A 20,430-nucleotide genomic window follows, 5' to 3' on the forward strand; every position below is an offset into this window, starting at 1 on the left:
AAAACACAATGTAAAACCGGGACACTGAGTCTGACAAGTCCCTCTGCCCCACACGCAGGCTTCCTGTCCCCATGAAGGTTTGAACCTACAGTGAAATACTTTGAGTCTTGTGCTAACAAACAGAGCTAAAAGCCAACGATTGTGTTAATGTGTGCTGATGACTGACAGAAAACACATCGATCTCTCTGCTGTTTTCAGAAGCTTCTGGATCAGCTGCTAACAGTCCTCATGGTGCAACCAGAGTATAAGGTCAGGGGCGCCTTCAGCCGGCACACCCTTCATGGAGAGCAGGAAGACACAGGAGTACCAGCCCCGTAAGAGCTGGGGCACAGGGGCTTCTCGGAAAACATATGTCCTTCTGGTACACATTCAATGCAAAAGCTGCCCTGATTTTTTTTTTTTTCCAAATAATTGTTACACATTTCATTGGATGGTGCTCGCGGACACCATGAATAGAACCTGGCTGTAAAGGACACAGGCAACTAAACCAACATGCACGGCCCTGCGTGCCCACAAGAGGGAGCCACCTTCCAAGGATGCCCACGGGCCTCTCCTCAGCCGACCTGAGCCCTGCACCCAAGCCCCACCTCTGAGACAGAGCACTCCAGTAAAGCATCCCCAACAGCAGAGACCCTCCCCTCCGACTAGCCTGGGGCACACCCAGAGGCACCAGACTGGATTTCCTGGTGGGCCCACAGTTTAGCCAGAGCACTTGAAACAGCTATGCCACAAGGATGCCCCCCTCCACCAGGTGGTACATAAGCATGACGACCTGAGGAGCAGGGAGCAGAGGAAACCTGTCTCGTTGCATTCTTGGGGGCTGGCAGGAAGACCTTCAGGAGGTCACAGGGCCAGACCCACCTGGCCCCAGGCTGTGAGCTGCAATCAGGGCAGGATTCCTGACAGGATGCGTCAGAAGAGACCCTGGAAAGCATCTGTGAGATGCCTGCAATGCTCAGGAAGAGCAAGGTTAGATTCTGTGTACCCAAGACCTTCCCAGAGGAGCCGGGAGTGAGGGCAAGTGGGCCGGGCAGGGCTCCCATCTCTAGCTTATGTGTTTATGCGATGTCACATGTCTCCACAAGAGCATGTGCTGGCTTCATATGTAGAAAAAAGGAGGCTGGGCGTGGTGGATCACGCCTGTAATCGCAGCACTTTGGGAGGCCAAGGTGGACGGATCACGAGGTCAAGAGATCGAGACCATCCTGGCCAACATGGTGAAACCCCATCTCAAAAAAAAAAAAAAAGGGAAGAAAGAATTGCTAATGAGCACTAATATTCAGTGGAACCCTTTATAAGGGGATACTGATGTGATCTTTCTGTTGTCTAAACTCAACAATTCATGAGCACGTTTCCTACAGGAAGGAAGGATCCTCTTCCAGAGAATAGCGCATGACATGTCCTTCCCTGTAAGTGGTGACCGTTTTCAGGGGACCTCCCAGGGCCTCCAGCACTGCACCTGGCTCTTGCCCAGCCTTGTAACTATCACTGTCCTCTCCCACCCCACCCCTGGAAATCAACTTTTGGGTGATCTCTATTACAGGAATGCTGAGAAAGAACTAAGGGTAACCCATGTAATTTGAGACCTGGTGATTTTGGAACAGCCCCAGGAAGGAGCCTCCAGCTCACAGTGCTCTCCTGCGCTCCTCCCTGGGGCATGTTCAGAAAGACAGGAGCCGCAGCCCAGGAGGGACAGTGCCTGCTCTCCACCCACCTCAGGAACCCGGGAACACAGGCAACTTCACAAATAAGGCTTCATTTTTCAGTCAAGAAAAATATAAGGGCCAAGTATGGTAGCACATGCCTGTGGTCCTAGTTACTCAGGAGGCTGAGGCGAGAGGATCTCTTAAGCCCAGGAGGTGGAGGCTACAGTGAGCTATGATCATGCCACTGCACTCCAGCTAGGTGACAGAGTGAGATCCTGTTTCTAAAAGGATAAATACATACATTATAAGACAAAGTTAAATTGAATTTTTAAAAGGCATATAAGAAAGTGAAACAGAGGCCAAGCACAGTGGCTCACGCCTGTAATCCCAACACTTCGCAAGGCTGAGGAGAGAGGATGGCTTGAGTCTAGGAGTTCAAGACCAGCCTGGACAACAAAGTAAGACCCCATCGCTATAAAAAATTTTAAAATTAGCTGGTGCATTTCTGTAATTTCAGCCACTTATGAGGCTGAGATAAGAGAATTGCTTGAGCCTAGGATGTCAAGGCAGCAGTGAGCTACGACCCACTCAAACCTGGGCAACAGGGGCTGAGGAAAACAGAAGGTCTCTTCTTTCACGGGACTGGTGTAAGCAGCCGTGCAGAACGCCCGAGGCTTTCCAAAGAGAGATTCTTCTTTATGAAAGGATCTGAGTCCCAAAACTTTGCATGAAATGCCAGCCTAGCAACTCATGGTTGAAGGTACTTTTCATGAGGGCACAATCTTTTTATAAACAAAATTATTTCATAAAAGGGGCAATTTAAAAAATCTAAAGTATAAAGGCAGCAAAAGTCAACATTAACTTAAACAATGTTAGGAATATGAGTAAGCTGTATTTCGTGTTTTTCTTTGCATCTTGTAATATTTCATATACGTAAAAAAGAGAAAAAAGGAAAACATATCTCACATTATGGTTTCTTCACAAAGGTCAGGCAAGAAAGAATTATTCAGGAACTCACCCAAGCTCTCAAGAGTGAGGAGCCCCCAGGGCTCCCTGGAACGGCCCCAGCACATACACGGGGGCCACCCTGGTGACCACAGTGGCAGTGCAGGAACCCATCTCTTTACAGAGGCCCACATGGAGACCGTGCACCCCGAGTTGCTCAGACCTCCCCAGAACCCATTACCACCTTCACTAAATCCACAACCACACACAGTTTCACAGGTCCCACATCAGCAAAGGGTCCCATGTCAGCTGCTTTGAACCTTCATTTCTTTGCTTTCAGAGGAAAAAACACTCCAAGAAAGGCAACAAGTGTGGCCTGACAGAACCGTGACAGTATTTCTGTTTGTGAAACTCAGAACACAAGAATCTGGAGGCTGTGTCACCCGCAAATGTCCAGAATGTACTGTTTGATGTATTTAAAAAAACAAAACAGAGAAACAGAGAGTCATTAGATGTCCCAAAAACTCTGGAGAGACACTAATACTGATACTAAATTTCAGTCTAAGGAAAGGCAAAGCTTCCAGGGTCCTGCCAGTGAGACACAGGACACAGAATGCAACTTGCTGATGCCAGGTTAAAATGAAACTTACTCCACCTCTGCAGACCCTCAAGACACGTCTTAACGTTCTCATCTACGAAACCCGTTAAACATTTAGCTGCACTCAGCACGTGATCTGCTTGCTGGGTGCCCAGCCCCTGAAGACTCAAGTGGCCTTCACAACAGGCAACACCCCTTAAGTGGCCTGAGACCTGCTGCCCAGAAGGACACCAGCCGTGTGTGGAAGTCTCTGGCAAGACCCAAGGAAGGTGAGCCTCCCAAGGAAGTCACATGCATATGACAAGCAGCATCAGCAATACTCACTGTGGAAAAAGAGCCTTCCCCAAGAATTTTCCCGAACTTGAAGTCCTCAGGCCGCTTCTTCCGAGGCTGCTGCGGCGGCTGGGTGTGTTGCAGGGAGCCGGCACTGGGCCGAGGCTCGGCTGCAGTGCCATCCATGGCGGGGCCCTGCCTGCTGCCACCAGGAACACCAGGGGCCGTGCTGGACTCAGTCTGGGTCCTCACCATTGATGGGGACGGGCAGGAACATAACACCACGCTGGACTGGATGGGCACGGCGTCATACTGTGGGACAAAGAGGAGAAAGAGGTAAGGCTCAAGGTTGCTGACTTGTCCTCAATGCACGGACTAAGGTGAAGGACCTCATCTCAACAGTCAGGAACAAACCCCAAACACAGGGCAGGCCAGCTGGGCCCCAAGGTCCGCTGGGAGCTGCCGGCCTCCTCTCTGGAGCCCTACCCATGCCATGGCCACCCACTACTTCACTGGGCAATGCCTTGCCCTCCTCCTCTCCCTCAACCTGCATGAGCTTAGCCGACTCCCCCAAGGCCAAGGTAACGCGAGCAGAGAAGCACGGTACATCTTTAATTATGGGGGTATGGAGAGATAAGAGTGACGATCACATGTATTTACAATACACAGAGACGCCCAGCACTGGCAAGACTATAATGAGCATACCCAGGCCACTGCGGCTGGCACCAAAAACCAGGATTGCGGTGGAGATGTTTGGCAACTGTCAACAACGTGACTACAGAACAGCTAGCTGTCAATGAGACCCAGAAATACGAAAGAGAAGAGTAAGGGCAGAAACCCAGTTAACAACGTAAGCGGGCACGGAAGGAAAATCAGCATGCACAGCTACATCCGCAAGACGTGCAAGGTGCACCCACAGCCATAACAATCCGTCCCTCCCCAGACACCAACGTGTCCTCACAGTGGTGGCAATGGCCCCCCTCCCCCCACGGCACTATAGTAGAACAATGCAAGGCAAGCCCAGGCACGCTGACGGTGGTTTCCGATACTACTTCCCACTCAAAGAACCCTGGAGAGCTCTTGACTCCCTGTCTCAGTAGGGTCCTGGAGTCCCTGCTACATCTGAAAACACAGGGTCGACTGCGTCTGTGCCAGGACAGAGGAGCAGCGAAGCCCTCCTGAAGGGACCCTCACCAGCCAAGCTGCAATCCTTTCAAACACTAAAAACAGCCGGGCGCAGTGGCTCATGCCTGTAAACCCAGCACTTTGGGAGGCCAAGGTGAGCAGATCACTTGATGTCAGGAGTTCAAGACCGGCCTGACCAACACGGTTGCAGTGAGCCAAGATGATGCCATTGCACTCCAGCCTGGGCAACAGGAGCAAAACTCTGTCTCAAACACACACACACACACACACACACACACACACACACACACACACACGATTAGTTAAAAACAAGCAGGCTGGGCACAGTGGCTCATGCCTGTAATCCCAACACTTTGGGAGGCCGAGGTAGGAGGATCCCTAGGGGCCAGGAGTTCAAGAGCAGCCTGGGCAACACGGTAATATCCTGTCTCTACAAAAAAATATGAAGTAAGCCAAGCATGGTGGTGTGAGCCTGTAGTCCCAGCTACATGGGAGGCTAAGGCAGGAGAACTGCCTGACCCTAGGTGGTCAAGGTTTCAATGAGCCATGATTGTGCCACTGCACTCCAGCATAGGCCACAGTGAGATGCTATCTCAAAAAAATAACGTTTTTTAAAAAAAAGATTGCAAGACACACAACAAAGACAAAAACAAATCTAGACAGAACATTCTGTGAACCCAACACGATGAACAAGGAGGCAGCAGGTGGCAAACACAAGAGGTGCCAGGCAGCGCTGGCAGCACAGAGGCCCAGGACCACACAGAAGGCCAGCCCTGGGGGTGGGCAGAGGCAGGGCCACCCAGAAAACACATCCCACTCCAGAGTGACACACCAGCACTCTGGCTGGAGACAGGCTTCTCTTTCTTACAGGTCTGCTAAGTTCATTGTAACTCCAGACGAGGTATAAAAATACGTATGAAAACGTGAAGGAGTCAACCAAACACACAGCAGTGATGAAATATGAGCAAAGAACTTCCAAATACCTTAAAGAATCTGACCAACAGAATGGATACATTTTCATTTTCTAGTATGTGTTTAAATGCTCAGGAACATTTTTAGCAGACATAGAAGTTTAATAAATTGTTGAACATTAAAAAAACTTCAGGCTGGGCATGGTGGTTCACGCCTATAATCCCAGCACTTTGTGAGGCCAAGGCGGGTGGATCACCTGAGGTCAGGAGTTCAAGACCAGCCTACCCAACATGGCGAAACCCCGTCTCTACTAAAAATACAAAAAATTAGCCAGGTGTAGCGACGGGCACCTGTAATCCTAGCTACCCGGGAGGCCAAGGCAGGAGAAACTGCTTGATCCCAGGAGGTGGAGGTTGCCGTGGGCCGAGATCACACCACTGCACTCCAGCCTGGGTGATGAAGAGTGACTCAAAAAATAAACAAACAAATAAGAGCATCACTTATTTATGGAAAGCTGTGTTTTCTCGAAGGCTCCTAAGGCTCAGCAGTAAGTCAAATGAGCCTCACCAGCTTTCATAAACGTCCATTTCACAAGAGAAGCCAGGAGTCAGACCAAAGTCCTGGAGCTCAGTCGGTGCTTTTTGGTTCCCTAGAACAAAAGCCTGCTACGACATAACCTAAGGGCAGACTAACTCTAGCAACTCCCTCCTCGGATATTAGCAAGAATCTTCCTTCTTCAGGGACAATGGCAAGCGGGAGAAAGGTCATAATCACCAGGCTCGGGGCCAGCAAGCACTGTGATGGGCCTGGGCTGTCCTTCACACGGCCAGCCAGCCATGTTACATGGAGCACCGGTCATACCTGGACACAGCACAGGGCCTCCAGGGCTGCCCTGGACTGCAGAACAGGAGGACGCACTGATCTGTAGGGATCCGCACAGGGAAGGGAGGCAGGAGGAGCCTTCACACTGCACTGTCCCGGGCACCACGGCAGGGCTGCAAATTCACCTGGCCGCTCCCATGGGCAGCCATCAGTGCTCCACAGGTGGGGAAGGAAGAGAGAGCACCACCTGTCTGTCACACCAACCCCCCCCCACACCTGTCCCATCACCATGTGCCTCAGATCAACATGGACATGCTTATGGGTTGCAACTAAGTTATCTGTGTGCCCCGCCCCCAAGCGCAGGTCAAAGACACAGCAGGAGGGAAGCACAAGACAGCGGTAAACTCGAGCCTCCTGCAAGGTGGGCTCCAGCTGCGTCTCCACCAGATGCAGTGTCCAACCCAGGCCTGCTTTCCCAGCCCAGATTCAGAGCAGCACCTGTGGGGATGCAGAGCCAGAGGCCAGCCAGGGGAGAACACGCATGACACACTTCCATTTCAGCAGAAATTCTGGGGAACACACTGCTTTATCAAAAACTGACAAGTGAGCCACTGAGTAAAATCTCATATGTGAATAAATTTCATGTTTTTAGTTTTTTTATTTATTTGTGACTGATGGACGGAATAAGAGTCTCGCTCTGTTGCCCAGGCTGAGTGCAGTGGCACAATCTCAGTTCACTGCAATCTCGACCCCCCAGACTCACGTGATCCTTCTGCCTCAGCCTCCCAAGTAGCTGGGATTATAGGTACACACCACCACATACAGCTAATTTTTAAACTTTCTGTAGAGATGATGATCCTACTACGTTGCCTAGACTGATCTCAAAGTACTAGGCTGGAATGATCCTCCCACCTCAGTCTCCTGAACTGCTAAGATTAGACATGAGCCACCATGCCTGGCCCATGAATAATTTTTTAAATGACACCATGTGAGAGGCTAATTCATGGGCCTGGAAAAACATAACTGTACAATGACTTTCCTCCAGACCCAACAAGTCCGGCAAAGGTGCCGACGCAGCTATCACGAGAAACCCCTGGCCAGGCGGTGACTGCTCCTCCACGGTGGACAGGACCTCCCCTGAAAGGCGCCGTAAGCCACACTCAAGAACTGTTCGGGTCCGATTAGTCAGTGCAACAGCTGAGAAGGGCCACGGAGGCAACAGGTGCCCACGACCACAGAATGCCGGGAAGCTGACACCTCTACCTAACGGGCTGCTCTACGGACAGGGGACTCTGATATCAAGCACCCTCTGAAAGACACAGAACAGCAAAGCATGCTTCCATGGCCGTCAGGAGCACTTTCCAAGAAAAGCTACCTTCACCTCAAACCTCCCAACCATTAACTGGAGAAGAGTTTCAGCCCCTGAAGAACCGGCCCCCAAAGAACAGACGACTGAAGTCAAGTCTGATGACCCTCACTCAAACATGTGTTTTAGAGACCTTTCTTTTTCATCAACGTGGTCTGTGGTTATTAAATGGTCTCCAGACGGATGCTCACAGGAGAGCACTGCCCCTTGGAAAGTACAAGTTTGCTCTTGACGCAGCCCCTGGTCCCGACACCAACCAGGCAGTACGGCCTGCGGCTCCTGGGTACCGTGGCGGCTGCCAGCCAAACCACAGGGCACACTGGAAGCCAACGAGCTCTCTCGACAAGGCTCCACCTGACCACCGGACCCTGTGACACTGAGCAGCCCTGCCCCAGCTCGGGAGGACGTGCAGCATCCGGTGGATAAATCTCCTTGCTCCCTCAACACCGTCCTCATGTGGGGACCACAAGGGTCATGCAGGCCACCTGGGCCACCTGAGCAGGTGTGCGAGGAAACAGGAGGCACCCGGAGGCGTGAGGTGTGAAGGACAGGAAGTATGTGCCTTGCTGGTACTGGTGTTGTTAGCTATGGGGTGTCAGAGGGAGACATAAATTAGTCAGGAGATATGCCACAGATGTGCGTTTCAGCATTCCTCATGGCACTGGTGTGGACAAGTTTCAACACAGAGGACTCCAAGCCCAGCCTCCGAAACACCTGGTCAGCTCAGATGTGGTATCGAATCTCCTCCCCGATGTGTCGAGGCCACAGCAGTGTGAGAACAGACCGAGGCTGGGCCAGTCACAGGCGGGGATGTGTGCCTGCCTCCACACGGGTCTCCTGGGAGCTGCTGAGCATGCTAACACCTGGCCCACAGTGTGGGTGCCGTGTCTCGGGAACGCGGGGCCCTGACACACAGTCGATTCCAGTGGCTCTCACCAGGGCGACTATGCCCCCCAGGGATACAGCAACGTCTAAGTTTTGGGGTTTTTTTGGTTGTCACAACCAGGGCAGGGGAGAAAGTGTTACTGGCATCTGCTGGGTAGAGGCGGGAGTGCAGCTAACCATCCTACCAGGATCAAGTCCCCACAATAAAAGAGAAACCCAGGCCACAGGTCAACCACTCCTGGCTGGGAAACTCACTCTGTCTTCACAGATGTTACCCCCAACATCAGAAAGAAACCCACAAGTCTTAGCGGCCTCCCTCCAAGCGCTCAGCACAGAGTGGGCCATGTGTACAACGCAGCCCTGCAGCCTCCCCTGGGACGGGGAGACAGAAGCACAGGCACCGACACAGGGAGCCTGGGAGAGGGAGGGGAGGGCCCGGGCTGAAGAATCCTAATGCTATATTTGGGCAACAGGAAGAACCTTATTTGCACAATATACACAGTGTGAAATGACAGTGAGATTCCCCACAAGGGGACGTGACTTTAAAACAAGAAAACTGAACTGGAGCGGGACCAAGAGCCACACGGAACAGTGAGTCCACAGCAGACAGGGGCTGAGGGGCCGGAGAGAACAGACGGCGTTTTGGAAGGAAAGCGGCGCAGACTGGACAGTGCACAGAGGCTGAGAGGAGCAGGGGGCATACGCCTACAGGGTGACAGTGCCACTACCTCAGCGCAGAGGGTGAGACGCCTACTGTGCGAAGATGCCACTAATCCCGACATCCGGGCAGAAGCCCATCTTTCCGGTGAGAGCTGCTCGAGATCCGTCCTCCTCACAGACAGCTGTGGACCCTCTGGGGGCAAGTGCCACCTCCCTCTTTTAGTTTCTTTTGGACTCCGGGCTCAGCTGTCACAGCACAGGTTTTGGCTGAAACTCTCCTTGACAATGCTGTTTCCAAATGTCAGCCTTTGACATTTCACTTGCTGTGGGATTATACCCAATAATTTCTCGGATTTAAGAATTTTTTTTTTTTACTAACTAAGCAAACTCTCAGCACAAAAGTGGGATGAAAAACCCATCTAGCAACCCAGGTCTGACTGCCATGAAGAACACCTGGCTTCTTCCACGGTACAGCACGCCACTGCAGAGTGACAGCAGTTCCAGCCAGGAAGGCACTGGGAACAAAACCTGCTGGGTCCATCCAACCTACAGCCTGTTTCCTGCCAGGCTGGGGTTGGGAGGGAGTGTCATCTTTCACGGAAGGAGCCACACCCCCACGGACCCCACCCCAGCAGCAGGTAAAGAAGCATGAAGCTCTACCTTAGCGCTGTACCCCGTGGGGGAATCTGTGATTAGATAGTAGTTAGAAAAACATTGTGTACAGCCAGGTGTGGTGGTTCATTCCTGTAATCCCAGCACTTTGGGAGGCCAAGGTGAGTGGATCACAAGCTCAGGAGTTCGAGACCACTCTGGCCAACAGGTAAAACTTGGTTTCTACTAAAATATATATATATATATGTATATATATATATACATATATATATGTATATATATATATATATATACACACACACAAAAATTAGCCAGGCGTGGTGTGCAGCCATAATCCCAGTTACTGAGGAGGCTGAAGCAGAAGAATTGCTTGAACCTGGGAGGCGAAGGTTGCAATAAGCCAAGATTGTGTCACCATACTCTATAGCCTGGGTGACAGAGCAAGATGCCATTTCAAAGAAAAAAAAAAAAAAAACCACTGTATTCTATCTACTTCCCAGGGCCTGTCACAAGAGAAAAGTTTAAGCCAGGTTTGTTCCTGTCTGTAAGCAATCATGCACCTAATGCTAATTTTTTTTTTTTTTTTTTTGAGAAGCCTCCACTTCTCGGGTTCAAGCGATTCTCCTGCCTCAGCCTCCCCAGTAGCAGGACTACAGGTGCCCACCATCACAATGGGCTAATTTTTGTATTTTTAGTAGAGATGGGGTTTCACCATGTTTGCCAGGATGGTCTCCAACTCCTGACCTTAGATTACCTACCTGCCTCGGCCTCCCAAAGTCCTGGGATTATAGGCGTGAGCCACTGGGTCTGGCCCTAAATCTTATTTTTAAAAGATGCTGGCAACATCGCCCAGCCCAAAAGACTCAAAGGTGTGAATAAGCTTCTCCCCGCAAGAGTACCCACCACCTGAGGACCATCAACACTTAGGTGCCTTTGTTAGCTGTGGACACCTGTCTAAAACCATCAGCACATGGTGGGAAGGTGCAGAATGACCTGGAGCCTGAGTGGAGCCCTGTCCTGCTTTCGATTCGTGGACGTGAGGCAGAAGGTCAGAGGGTGTGTACTCATAAGATGCAGGATGACGGGATGTGGGGGCCGGGCCAAGCTGAAGTGTCAGGGAGAAGATGCCAAGTCTACAACCACCAGCTGAGCAGCGCCTCCAGCACAGACTCCACAGCCCTCCACCTGGAATTCCCAGGTCCCTACTGCCCTCACCTCGGGACTCTCCCAGCCCCTCCATCTGCCCCCATTAGGCAGGTACATCTGTGTTGTTTACACAACTCACGGCCTATCTGACAACGCCAAGTCCACAGTCCTGGAGGCATTATGGGGAGATGTGAGGCCTCTACCCTGTTCAGATGCACATGGCACAGGACGCAGAGTGACATCCATGGCACACCACTCTCTCCAAAACCATAAGAACATAGTCTAGCCAGGCACAGTAAATCCCAGCACTATGGAAGGCCAAGACAGGGGGATGACTTGAGCCCAGGAGTTCAAGGTCAGCCTGAGCAACACAGTGAGATCTGTCTCTACAAAACAAACACAAAAATTAGCCAGGTGTGGTGTGTGCACCTATAGTTCCAGCTACCTGGGAGGCTAAGATAGGGGGACTGCTTGAGTCCAGGAGGTCAAGATTGCAATGAGCTGAGATCACGTCACTGCACTCCAGCCTAGGCAACAGAGAGAGACCCTGCTTTAAAAATAGATAATTAATAAAAAGAAAATACTCACTATTTTGCTTATCAAAGTCTCTTAAAGGAAATACTTAACGACACTATTCATTCAATTACTCAGCAAATAAGGCTGCTAGCAAGGGGACATGGTCCCTGCCCACAGAAAGCTGACATGCAGCCTGACCTCCCTACAGAACCATCCCGTTAAAGTGGTGGGGTGGCTATGCAGAGACAGGCGGGTGCTGGGAGAGTCTAGGGCATCCCTCGGCTGGCCAGGGGCTCAGGCAGAGTAGATGGGGAGCTGCATCACTGGCCCAGGAAAAGCAATAACAGCTTAGAAGGCACGGAAAGAGCAGGGAGGGTCACACATCCAGAAAGTGAAATGTAGTAACAGCTAAACATGGCTGGACACAGTGGCTCATGCCTGTAATCCCAGCACTTTGGGAGGCTGAGGCAGGCAGATCACTAGGTCAGGAATTCGGGATCAGTATGGCCAACACAGTGAAACCCCCGTTTATACTAAAAATACAAAAATTAGCTGGGCGTGGTGGCGGGCACCTGAAGTCCCAGCTACTCGGGAGGATGAGGCAGGAGAATTGCTTGAAACCGGGAAGCAGGGGTTGCAGTGAGCCGAGATTGCGCCACTACACTCCAGCCTAAGTGACAGAGTGAGACTCCATCTCAAAAAAACAAACAAAAAATCCCCAAAAAATAGCTAAACATGTACCACACAGTTTTTTCATTCAAAAGTTATAGATATGTAAATTATATATATGTAAACTTTAAAAAATAGAGATGGGGTTTTGCTATGTTTTCCCGGCTGGTTTCAAACTCCTGAGCTCAAGTTATATTCCTGCCTCAGCCTCCCACAGTGATGAAATTACAGGCAACAGCCACTGTTCCTGGCCACTTTTTTTCTTTCTCAGGAGCCCAGGAGCTTGAGACTGCAGTGACCTATAATCTCAGTGGCATGATTATAGGTCACTGCAGTTTCAAGCTCCTGGGCTCAAGTGATCCTCCCACCCCAGCCTCCCGAGACCATGGGTGTGCACCAGCGTGTCCAGCTAATTTTTGCATGTTTATAGACATGGGGTGTCATCATGTTACCCAGGCTGGTCTCGAACTCCTGGGCTCAAGTGATCTGCCCTCCTTACCCTCCCAAAGTGCTGGGATTACACAGCTGAGCCACCACACCAGGCTGACCCACACATTTTAAAGTTGCACCTCCCCTAATGTCAAAGACAGCAGCCTTCAAGAGTCAGAAAGAAACATCAGTCGCTTTGAAATCGACATCCAAGGGACGTGTAGAAAGTACTCTGGATTTTTGAAATGCCAGTAACAGATGATGTAACAGAGATAGAGACACACATACCCACTACATGCTGCTTTTCCAGCACATGCCTTACATGACACGGCAGAGCCTCTGTGGCAGCAGCTTCAAAGATGTAAAGTAAATGCTGTCCCACCAAGACCACAGCATTGGCTGAGCAGCTACTCCTTGCTGAGCACTGAAGGGGCAGCAAGAACAAAACCAAGCCCATGCTCTCAAGAAGCCTGCATTCCAGCGGGGCACACAGACTCCCAAACACCGAGCAGGTAAAATGGACAGTGTCAGATGGCGGTGATTACTATGAGAAAAACAAAGCAGGGAAAGAGAACAGGACTATTTGGACGGGGCTGGTGCAAATTCAAATGATCAGAGAGCCCTTGGTGGGAAGCTCGTATCTGAGCAAAGATTTGAGATGGTGGGGAGAGCCCCAGAGCCTTCCCAGCAGAACAAAGGAGGCAGGGGCAGCTCTGGGCTCACAACTGTCCAGCATGGCCATGGCATGGCCACTTCCAGACAGAGCCCCTGGCTGCTGGACAGGGACACCGGCGCCTCAGAATACCCTTCCTGGGGTCACCTCTGGCACCCTCTGCAAACCTCAAGGGGGAAGTGTGAGACCTGGGGCCATCCATTAGGGTCCAGGCACCTCCTGAAGGAGCCTCTTGAAGCCAGTCGAACCTGCGGCCCAGAGCCACACCATCAGGTACCTATCTCTGTCCGGCAGACCACTGCCGCGGAACCTGTCTACGGGTAGCCTTCCGCTTTTGTGGAATTCTGCAAGGGCTTTCCTGCCTCGGCCACAGCACGTCAGCCAAGCACCTCTCAGGGTCCCTCCTGGCGGGACGACGTTTAGAAGGCCAACACAGTGCTCCTGCCTCCTTTCCAGGGCCATCATAACTTGCCACCATGGATGTGGTTTAATAAATAGCTTTATTTCTACAGCAAAAAAAAAAGATATATATATATATATCTTTTTTTTTTTTTTTTGAGATCTTTCACCCGGGCTGGGGTGCGCTGGTGCAATCTCGGCTCACTTCAACCTCTGCCTCCTGGGTTCAAGCCATTCTCCTGCCTCAGCCTCCTGAGTAGCTGGGACTACAGGCACGCACCACCATGCCCAGCTAATTTTTTATATTTTTAGTAGAGACGGGGTTTTACTGTGTTAGCCAGGCTGGTCTCAATCTCCTGACCTCGTGATCCACCCGCCTCAGCCTCCCAAAGTGCTGGGATTACAGGCGTAAGCCACTGAGCCCAGTGCAGTATTACCTTTTAAAGCACTTCTAAGCATCAACTGTGAAATGGAAAGCCCAAAAAAACGCCATCTTTGAGTGTGAGAAGTCAGTGTTTGTTTGTGCTCCTCTTGTTCTAAAGGGCAGACTTTGTAGCATTATTAGGTGGTGATTAAACCGCATGAACAGCATCCTGCGCTGCCAGGGCCCACGTGCAGGGCAGGGTCCTGCCAGGCTCCCGAAACTTACCCTCTTCCAGCACTCAGTCCTGTGGAGGCAGCACAGCCTCAGGGAGGCCAGCAACTCTGGGCCTGGGGATGAGTCACTGACTTCCTGCACAGCCCGGTCAATCTGCCACCCATGTGGTGACCCAAAACTGTGCTAAGTAAATACTTCCGGTTACTCGATACCTTCTGAAATTTAAATCTCTGGAAAAAGCAGTGAGACCCTAGGTCTGCCGGTCTACTACCCTTGTCCTCCCATATAAAATGGGCTAGGCATGGTGGCTCATGCCTGTAATTCCCCGTTTTGGAAGGCCAAGGCAGGAGAACTGCTTGAGCCCATAAGGTGGGAGACCAGCCTGGGTAACGTGGCAAGACCCCCTCTCTAACTTAAAAAAAATTTGCTGGCTTTGGTGGCACACACCTGTAATCCCAGCTACTAGGGAAGCCGAAGAGGAAGAATTACGTGGTCTAGGAGGCTGAGTCTGTAGGGAGCTGTGGACATATCACTGCACTCCAGCAAGGGTGACAGAACAAAACCTTGCCTCAAAATAATAAATAAACAAATAAAAATAATGAGCCAGGCATCGTGGTGTGCATGTGTGGTCCCACGTACAGGCTGAGGTGGGAGGATCACTTGAGCCAGGAGTTCAAGGTTGCAGTGAGCTGTATCAAGACACTGTACTTCAGTCTGGGCAACAGAACAAGGCCTCACTTTAAAAAAAAAAGGAGCTCTTCAAAAGAAAAGTCCACCAAAAACAGCAGTGCCCACCTCACAGGTGTGATGTCACCACGCAAGCCCCCAATTCTCTGATTATGATCTGATCACTGGGCTTTCCTACACACACACAGGTGCAGGCACCCACACCTAAGGGAAGGGAGGGAGCTGTGGCCCACCTCAACAGCAGCCTCACACAGTGGCTCCCTGGGGCTCCTCATGGCCAAGGCCTGCCCAGGTCAGTGCAGCTTCTTTCCCGCCAGGAGCCTCCTACCAACGACATCCTTCCACACCCTCTTCTCAGTCCTAGCAACCAATCAATCTCCCCACTCAGGACAGGACCCCTTCTGACCTCTTCTACCTTCTACTCCACTGTAAGGACAAGTTTCTGGGACTTCATCAGCGCTGAGAAATGTGAAAGACGGGCCATGGCACAGGTCTACTGAGAACAAGGAAAGACCAATGTTCTAAATGGAATCTGGCCAAGAGAATAAGTGCCATCAACAGTTTAGGTCCTTAAAGCTACCAGGTACCACCCCCCAGGTCTCTGGACGAGTGGCTCTCGCGTCCCCCGACACCACTCAAAAACAAGTCACTGCCCCTACTTACTCCCACAGGCAGATGGGACCACCAGGTGCTGGTCCTGGTGCTTTTTTCCACACCTCTGATAAGAAAACAAACGCTGAGTTTTAAACAAATTGAAACTTGTAAAAATGCAGCCCATTTGTAAACTGGGTATTTGCTGAGAATTTTAATTTGTTTCATAAAATGTGTATATAAGAACCTGGGGCCGGGCATGGTGGCTCACGCCTGTAATCCCAGCACTTTGGGAGGCCGAGGCAGGCGGATCACAAGGTCAGAAGATTGAGACTATCCCGGCTAACATGGTGAAACCCGTCTCTACTAAAAAATACAAAAAACTGGCCGAGTGTGGTGGCACACGCCTGTAATCCCACTTCCATTTCACTTTCTTTTTTTTTTTTTTTTTTTTTAATACAAACAATCCCATAGCATTTATTGACATCTTGTAATAATAACATAAGGGCAAGCAAAACAATATGAATAAATGTTCACACTGGACAAAGGACATCTAAAAACAAAATGTTTCCTTCTCAACCATTTCTCACTTCACTGATCATTTCTAGTTGGAGACACTTTGCAGCAGAGTAATATTATCTCCTTTTAGCGTGATCCGACCCAGTTGTTTCCTTGACTTTGTTTTAGAATGAATCTCTTCTGCAGCATCTAATACGAGGTTCATATACTCATCAAAACCAATGATACAGCCTTCTATTCGCATATTCACTTGCTCATAGAGCCACACCTGAATCCGCGATCTATTTTGTAAGTATCTGAAGATGAGGTTGATGGGCTGCACCATAACCTTCTGCACTTTCTGGCCCTGGCCACGGTACGCCATGGTGGAATTTCACAAAGAGCACACTCGCACCCCATTTCACTTTCTTTAACTTTTCTGAGTACGAGGTTCAGCAGTCTCCTCTTAGAAGTAGAAACAAGAAGTAGCACCAAGGCTCATGCCTATAATCCCAGCACTTCCAGAGCAGAGACTGCGCCACTGCATCCAGCCTGGGAGACAGATCGAGACTCTGTGTTTAAAAAAAAAAAAAAAAAAAGAGTAGAAACTCTCAAGGGAAAATTAATTTGAGATCTAATTCCATTTTCATATCCACCAAAAAGCAAATCCAGGCTCAACTGAGAAGGATGCAGCACATTGTTTAGTCACTAACAAGTGTTTAGAAAAATGTCAACATCAAAATATCCAGCATCCCACACTCTAAACTGCTAAATGTAGGAATCATTTAATTAGCAAATAGATTAAAATGCAAAGGAATTTGGTAGCAAAAGAAAAGAGATGACCTGTGGGTTTCTCCTCCACCTCCCATCAAGTCTCACATCAAGAGTCACCAAGAGTCTTCCAGAGACTTAACTACCTGGTATCAAGGCAGTCTTGTCCGGGGCAGACGGGGAAGTGTCAAGGTGGTACAGCCTGCAGGTCTCAGGAGGCCAAAGCAAGTGTCTATGGAAGAAGGCACAGCTTGGGCAGCCCTGAGCTGAGTGAGCAGAGTCTGTGGCTTCCCTGGGCTCTGGGGTCCACATGGGGAAGGTGGAGGAGCTTTATTTCCCAAAACGGTTCTGAGGGATTGTGTGAGGGTGGAAGAATCACGGATGGATTTTCCTCCTCTAGTTTGAAATGTAGTTCAAACGTCTTTACAATGGAAAGTGATGTATCCATTCATTCCCCAAACAGGTAATTCACCAAACACCTACCAGGGGCCCAGGACTGAGAAGAGCAGACTGCCGGGTCAGCACCAGGGCAGGTGACAACTGACCGGTGCTTCTCAGATCCCCCTTTATCTTTATCTCTTTAAGAAGGATAAAGTGCAAATTAAGCAAGGATTTTACATAAGAAATGAGCTTGAGAAGCTGGAAGCTTCCAAAGACTGAGGGTCAGTCTTTCAGCCTCAGGGGGAGGCCACTGTTCTCTACACATCCGGTATTTGAGCAATTGCAACTAGATAATTTAAACACATCTTGGCTCCTAAGAAGGTTCTTTTTTCCCCCTACAAACCTGAGGAAGAATTCAATCCAAAGTATCACCTCGGTAAAAAGATCAGAAGATTAGTCATTAGTTACTAACCGTCTCTGGCCAAGCCGTTTGCACTTGAACTAGTCCTGGGCCTCAAACAGACAAGACTGTTCCAAGTGCAACATCAGTACCCCCCGCCCCCGCCACTTGCTCCCAGTCAGTCCCTGGGCACGTTACCTCAGCTCTCTGTGGCTCAGATTTCTCATCTGAAATTCAGGCAGCCAGACGGCAAGCAGAGGCTTGCTTTCAGGATTTGTAGCATTCACCCACAAGATGCACCTGAGCAGGTCTTGAAGCCAGCTGTAAGCACTTTCATAACTAAGTAACACAGAAGACACATAAAGTGTTCTCAACCAATGGTCACTGGGTCATAAAATAAGCCTTTCAAAGCCAAATGAAGTGTGTCCCCTTTTTCAAGTGCCTTAACTATCTACTGAATTAGAAGGCCCAACTCTAACTTTGGGGACAAAACTATATAGGAAGGCTGAGCTCCCTGACACACAGAAGAGAAATCAAGTCAGAAATCAGGCCAGGCGCAATGGCTAACACCTGCAATCCCAGCCCTTTAGGAGGCCAAGGTCAGAGGATCAATTGAAGCCAGGAGTTCGAGACCAGCCTGGCCAACATGGTGAAACACCGTCTCTACTAAAACAACAAAATTAGGCCGGGCGCGATGGTGCACGCCTATAATCCCAGCACTTTGGGAGGCCGAGGCGGGTGGATCACGAGGTCAAGAGATCGAGACCAGCCTGGCCAACATGGTGAAACCCCGTCTCTACTAAAAATACAAAAAAATTAGCTGGGCATGGTGGCGCATGCCTGTAATCCCAGCTACTCAGGAGGCTGAGGCAGGAGAATTGCCTGAACCCAAGAGGCGGAGGTTGTGGTGAGCCGAGATCGCGCCATTGCACTCCAGCCTGGGTCACAAGAGCAAAACTCCGTCTCAAAAAAAAAAAAACTACAAAATTAGCCGGGTGTGGTGGCAGGCACCTGTAATCCCAGCTACTCAGGAGACTGAGGCAGGAGAATCACTTGAACCCAGGAGGCAGAGGTTGCAGTGGGCAGAGATTACACCATTGCACTCCAGACTGGGCGACAAAAGCAAAACTCCATCTCAAAAAAAAAAAAAAAAAAGATGAAAATCAGGGCGCCTCCTGTGGTCAAGATGCTGTCATGCAGCTGAACACTTCAGCCAGCAAGAGAAAGGATCCCAAACAAAAGCTAAGCTACCTTTAAACGGCAGCGTGTGCTCTGGAGCCCGGGAATGCACTGAGACAGGTACAGCCAGCTCACGAGTGCACATACACTGTCTCACGTGGCAAGCAGGAACAGCTCTCTCCAGGCCCCCAGATGAAAGTTGTGAGACGCTGCCACAATCCAACCAGCTCATTCGCAAAGGGATACCGCCCTCAGTCAGCTGTGTTCACTGGCAAAGAACATTCGGTAGAAACTTCCTCTTACCCCAGGAAACTCCACAAAGCCAGGCCCAGCACAGAAAACCAGGTGGAGATGGGGGTGTTATGGAGTGACTGCTGCTACCTTCCCCCACCCTTCAGGCTGCCACCACTAAGGACAACTGTGGTGGAGTAGCAACACCAATGCCCCAGTCGAGTTCTAGGCTTACTGCTTTCCCATGGGTAAGCCACCCCTCTCCGACCCATAACGGCTCTTCTATAAAATGAGGCTAATGACATGGGCCCACCTGCAAGGGCTGAGGGCCCCACACCAGACAGGAGCGTGAAGCACTTTGTGGAGTCCGGCGGGTGACTCACAGGGGAGGCCCTGTGGCGGAGGGAATTCTTGGTGTCCTCACACCACCAACCCATGCCCAAAGGCTCTGCCCACACTGGTCCTTGACCACAGGCAAACAGGGAGCTAGCCCACACCAGGCAAGTGGTCACCAATGCTCTCCTGCCATGCAACTCAGGAAAACACAGCTCGCTCCAACCAGCATGGAACCCCAGCAACAGGTGAGGGATGGAAGAAGGCTGTTTCTATTTCTCTACAAAGGGAGGGGAACAGTGGTGGGGTGACCTCAAGGGCAGCGACTCAATCTGTCCTCCTACAGCCATCTCCATCTAACTTTAAATGCTGTAGTTTAAAATAAATAAAATGCCATTTTTCTCCAGTAAAAATAACATTTATTAAGTTCTGTTTGCCACACTTTCTTCTGAGCATTTTACATGTATTATCGTGGTTAGTCCTCAAAACAACTTTGGGGGTGGGTACCATCAGCATCCTTTCTACAGATGGGGACACGGAGGTATACAGCAGGCTTCTGTCCAGTCAGACATTCCACAGTGAAGTCACAAGCAGTTCTGAAGCAGAATGCAACTGCAGAGCCCACACTCCCAGCCCTCCGATGAGGAGGGATATGCCTATCTGATGCTGTGTGTTCACCAGGAATCAGGAGGGGCCGGGGTAAAACTACAGCACCTAGTCCTTAGCGCCTGGCTGCACAGCAGGCCGCACCCTTCTGACCTGCCCATTCTCCTACACAGAATCTAGGCGATACAGTCAGAAATCAAACTAAGATGCATATGACTAAAATATTCATTCAGAAGTTACTCCTAGCAACTGTAACAACCTATGTGAATGTTCAAAGGCAGGACAATTGCTCACCCACACAAAGGAACATTATGTAGCCACTGGAAGTGAAGTGCTATGTGCACAATGTTAAGTGGAAACCTCAGGAGACAAAACCATGCCCCACTCTGGTTAAGAAAAAAAGGAGAGGCCTGGCGCCTGACACCTGTAAACCCAACACTTTGGAGGCCAGGGTGGGA

The 20,430-nt window shown here is 50.3% G+C and overlaps 2 protein-coding genes across 14 annotated transcripts in view; both read right to left on the reverse strand.

The window, feature by feature from the left end:
- PDPK1 (3-phosphoinositide dependent protein kinase 1) overlaps positions 1–20,430 on the reverse strand; it is a 78,398-nt gene that overhangs the window by 44,152 nt on the left and 13,816 nt on the right. For 10 of the 13 annotated variants that reach the window (XM_054242423.2, XM_035266496.3, XM_035266501.3 and 7 more), the window contains one exon: positions 3,514–3,774. In XM_054242423.2, coding sequence (XP_054098398.2) covers positions 3,514–3,774 — 261 coding nt within the window. Of the gene's footprint in view, positions 1–3,513; positions 3,775–17,821; positions 17,963–20,430 lie in introns of all 13 variants that reach the window. The other 3 variants (XM_078344286.1, XM_078344285.1, XM_078344284.1) reach the window with 1 other exon arrangement.
- Positions 16,004–16,469, reverse strand: LOC118146163 (small nuclear ribonucleoprotein E). The gene has a single exon (XM_035266507.3). The coding sequence runs from the start codon at positions 16,454–16,456 to the stop codon at positions 16,178–16,180; it is 279 nt and encodes a 92-aa protein (XP_035122398.3). The 5' UTR covers positions 16,457–16,469; the 3' UTR covers positions 16,004–16,177.

This window comes from Callithrix jacchus, chromosome 12, assembly GCF_049354715.1.
Source record: "Callithrix jacchus isolate 240 chromosome 12, calJac240_pri, whole genome shotgun sequence".
In the NCBI taxonomy this organism is placed as follows: domain Eukaryota; kingdom Metazoa; phylum Chordata; class Mammalia; order Primates; family Cebidae; genus Callithrix; species Callithrix jacchus.

Coding starts and splice junctions, on each gene's coding strand:
- LOC118146163 (XM_035266507.3), bottom strand. CDS start 16,456: ATGGCGTACCGTGGCCAGGGCCAGAAAGTGCAGAAGGTTATGGTGCAG.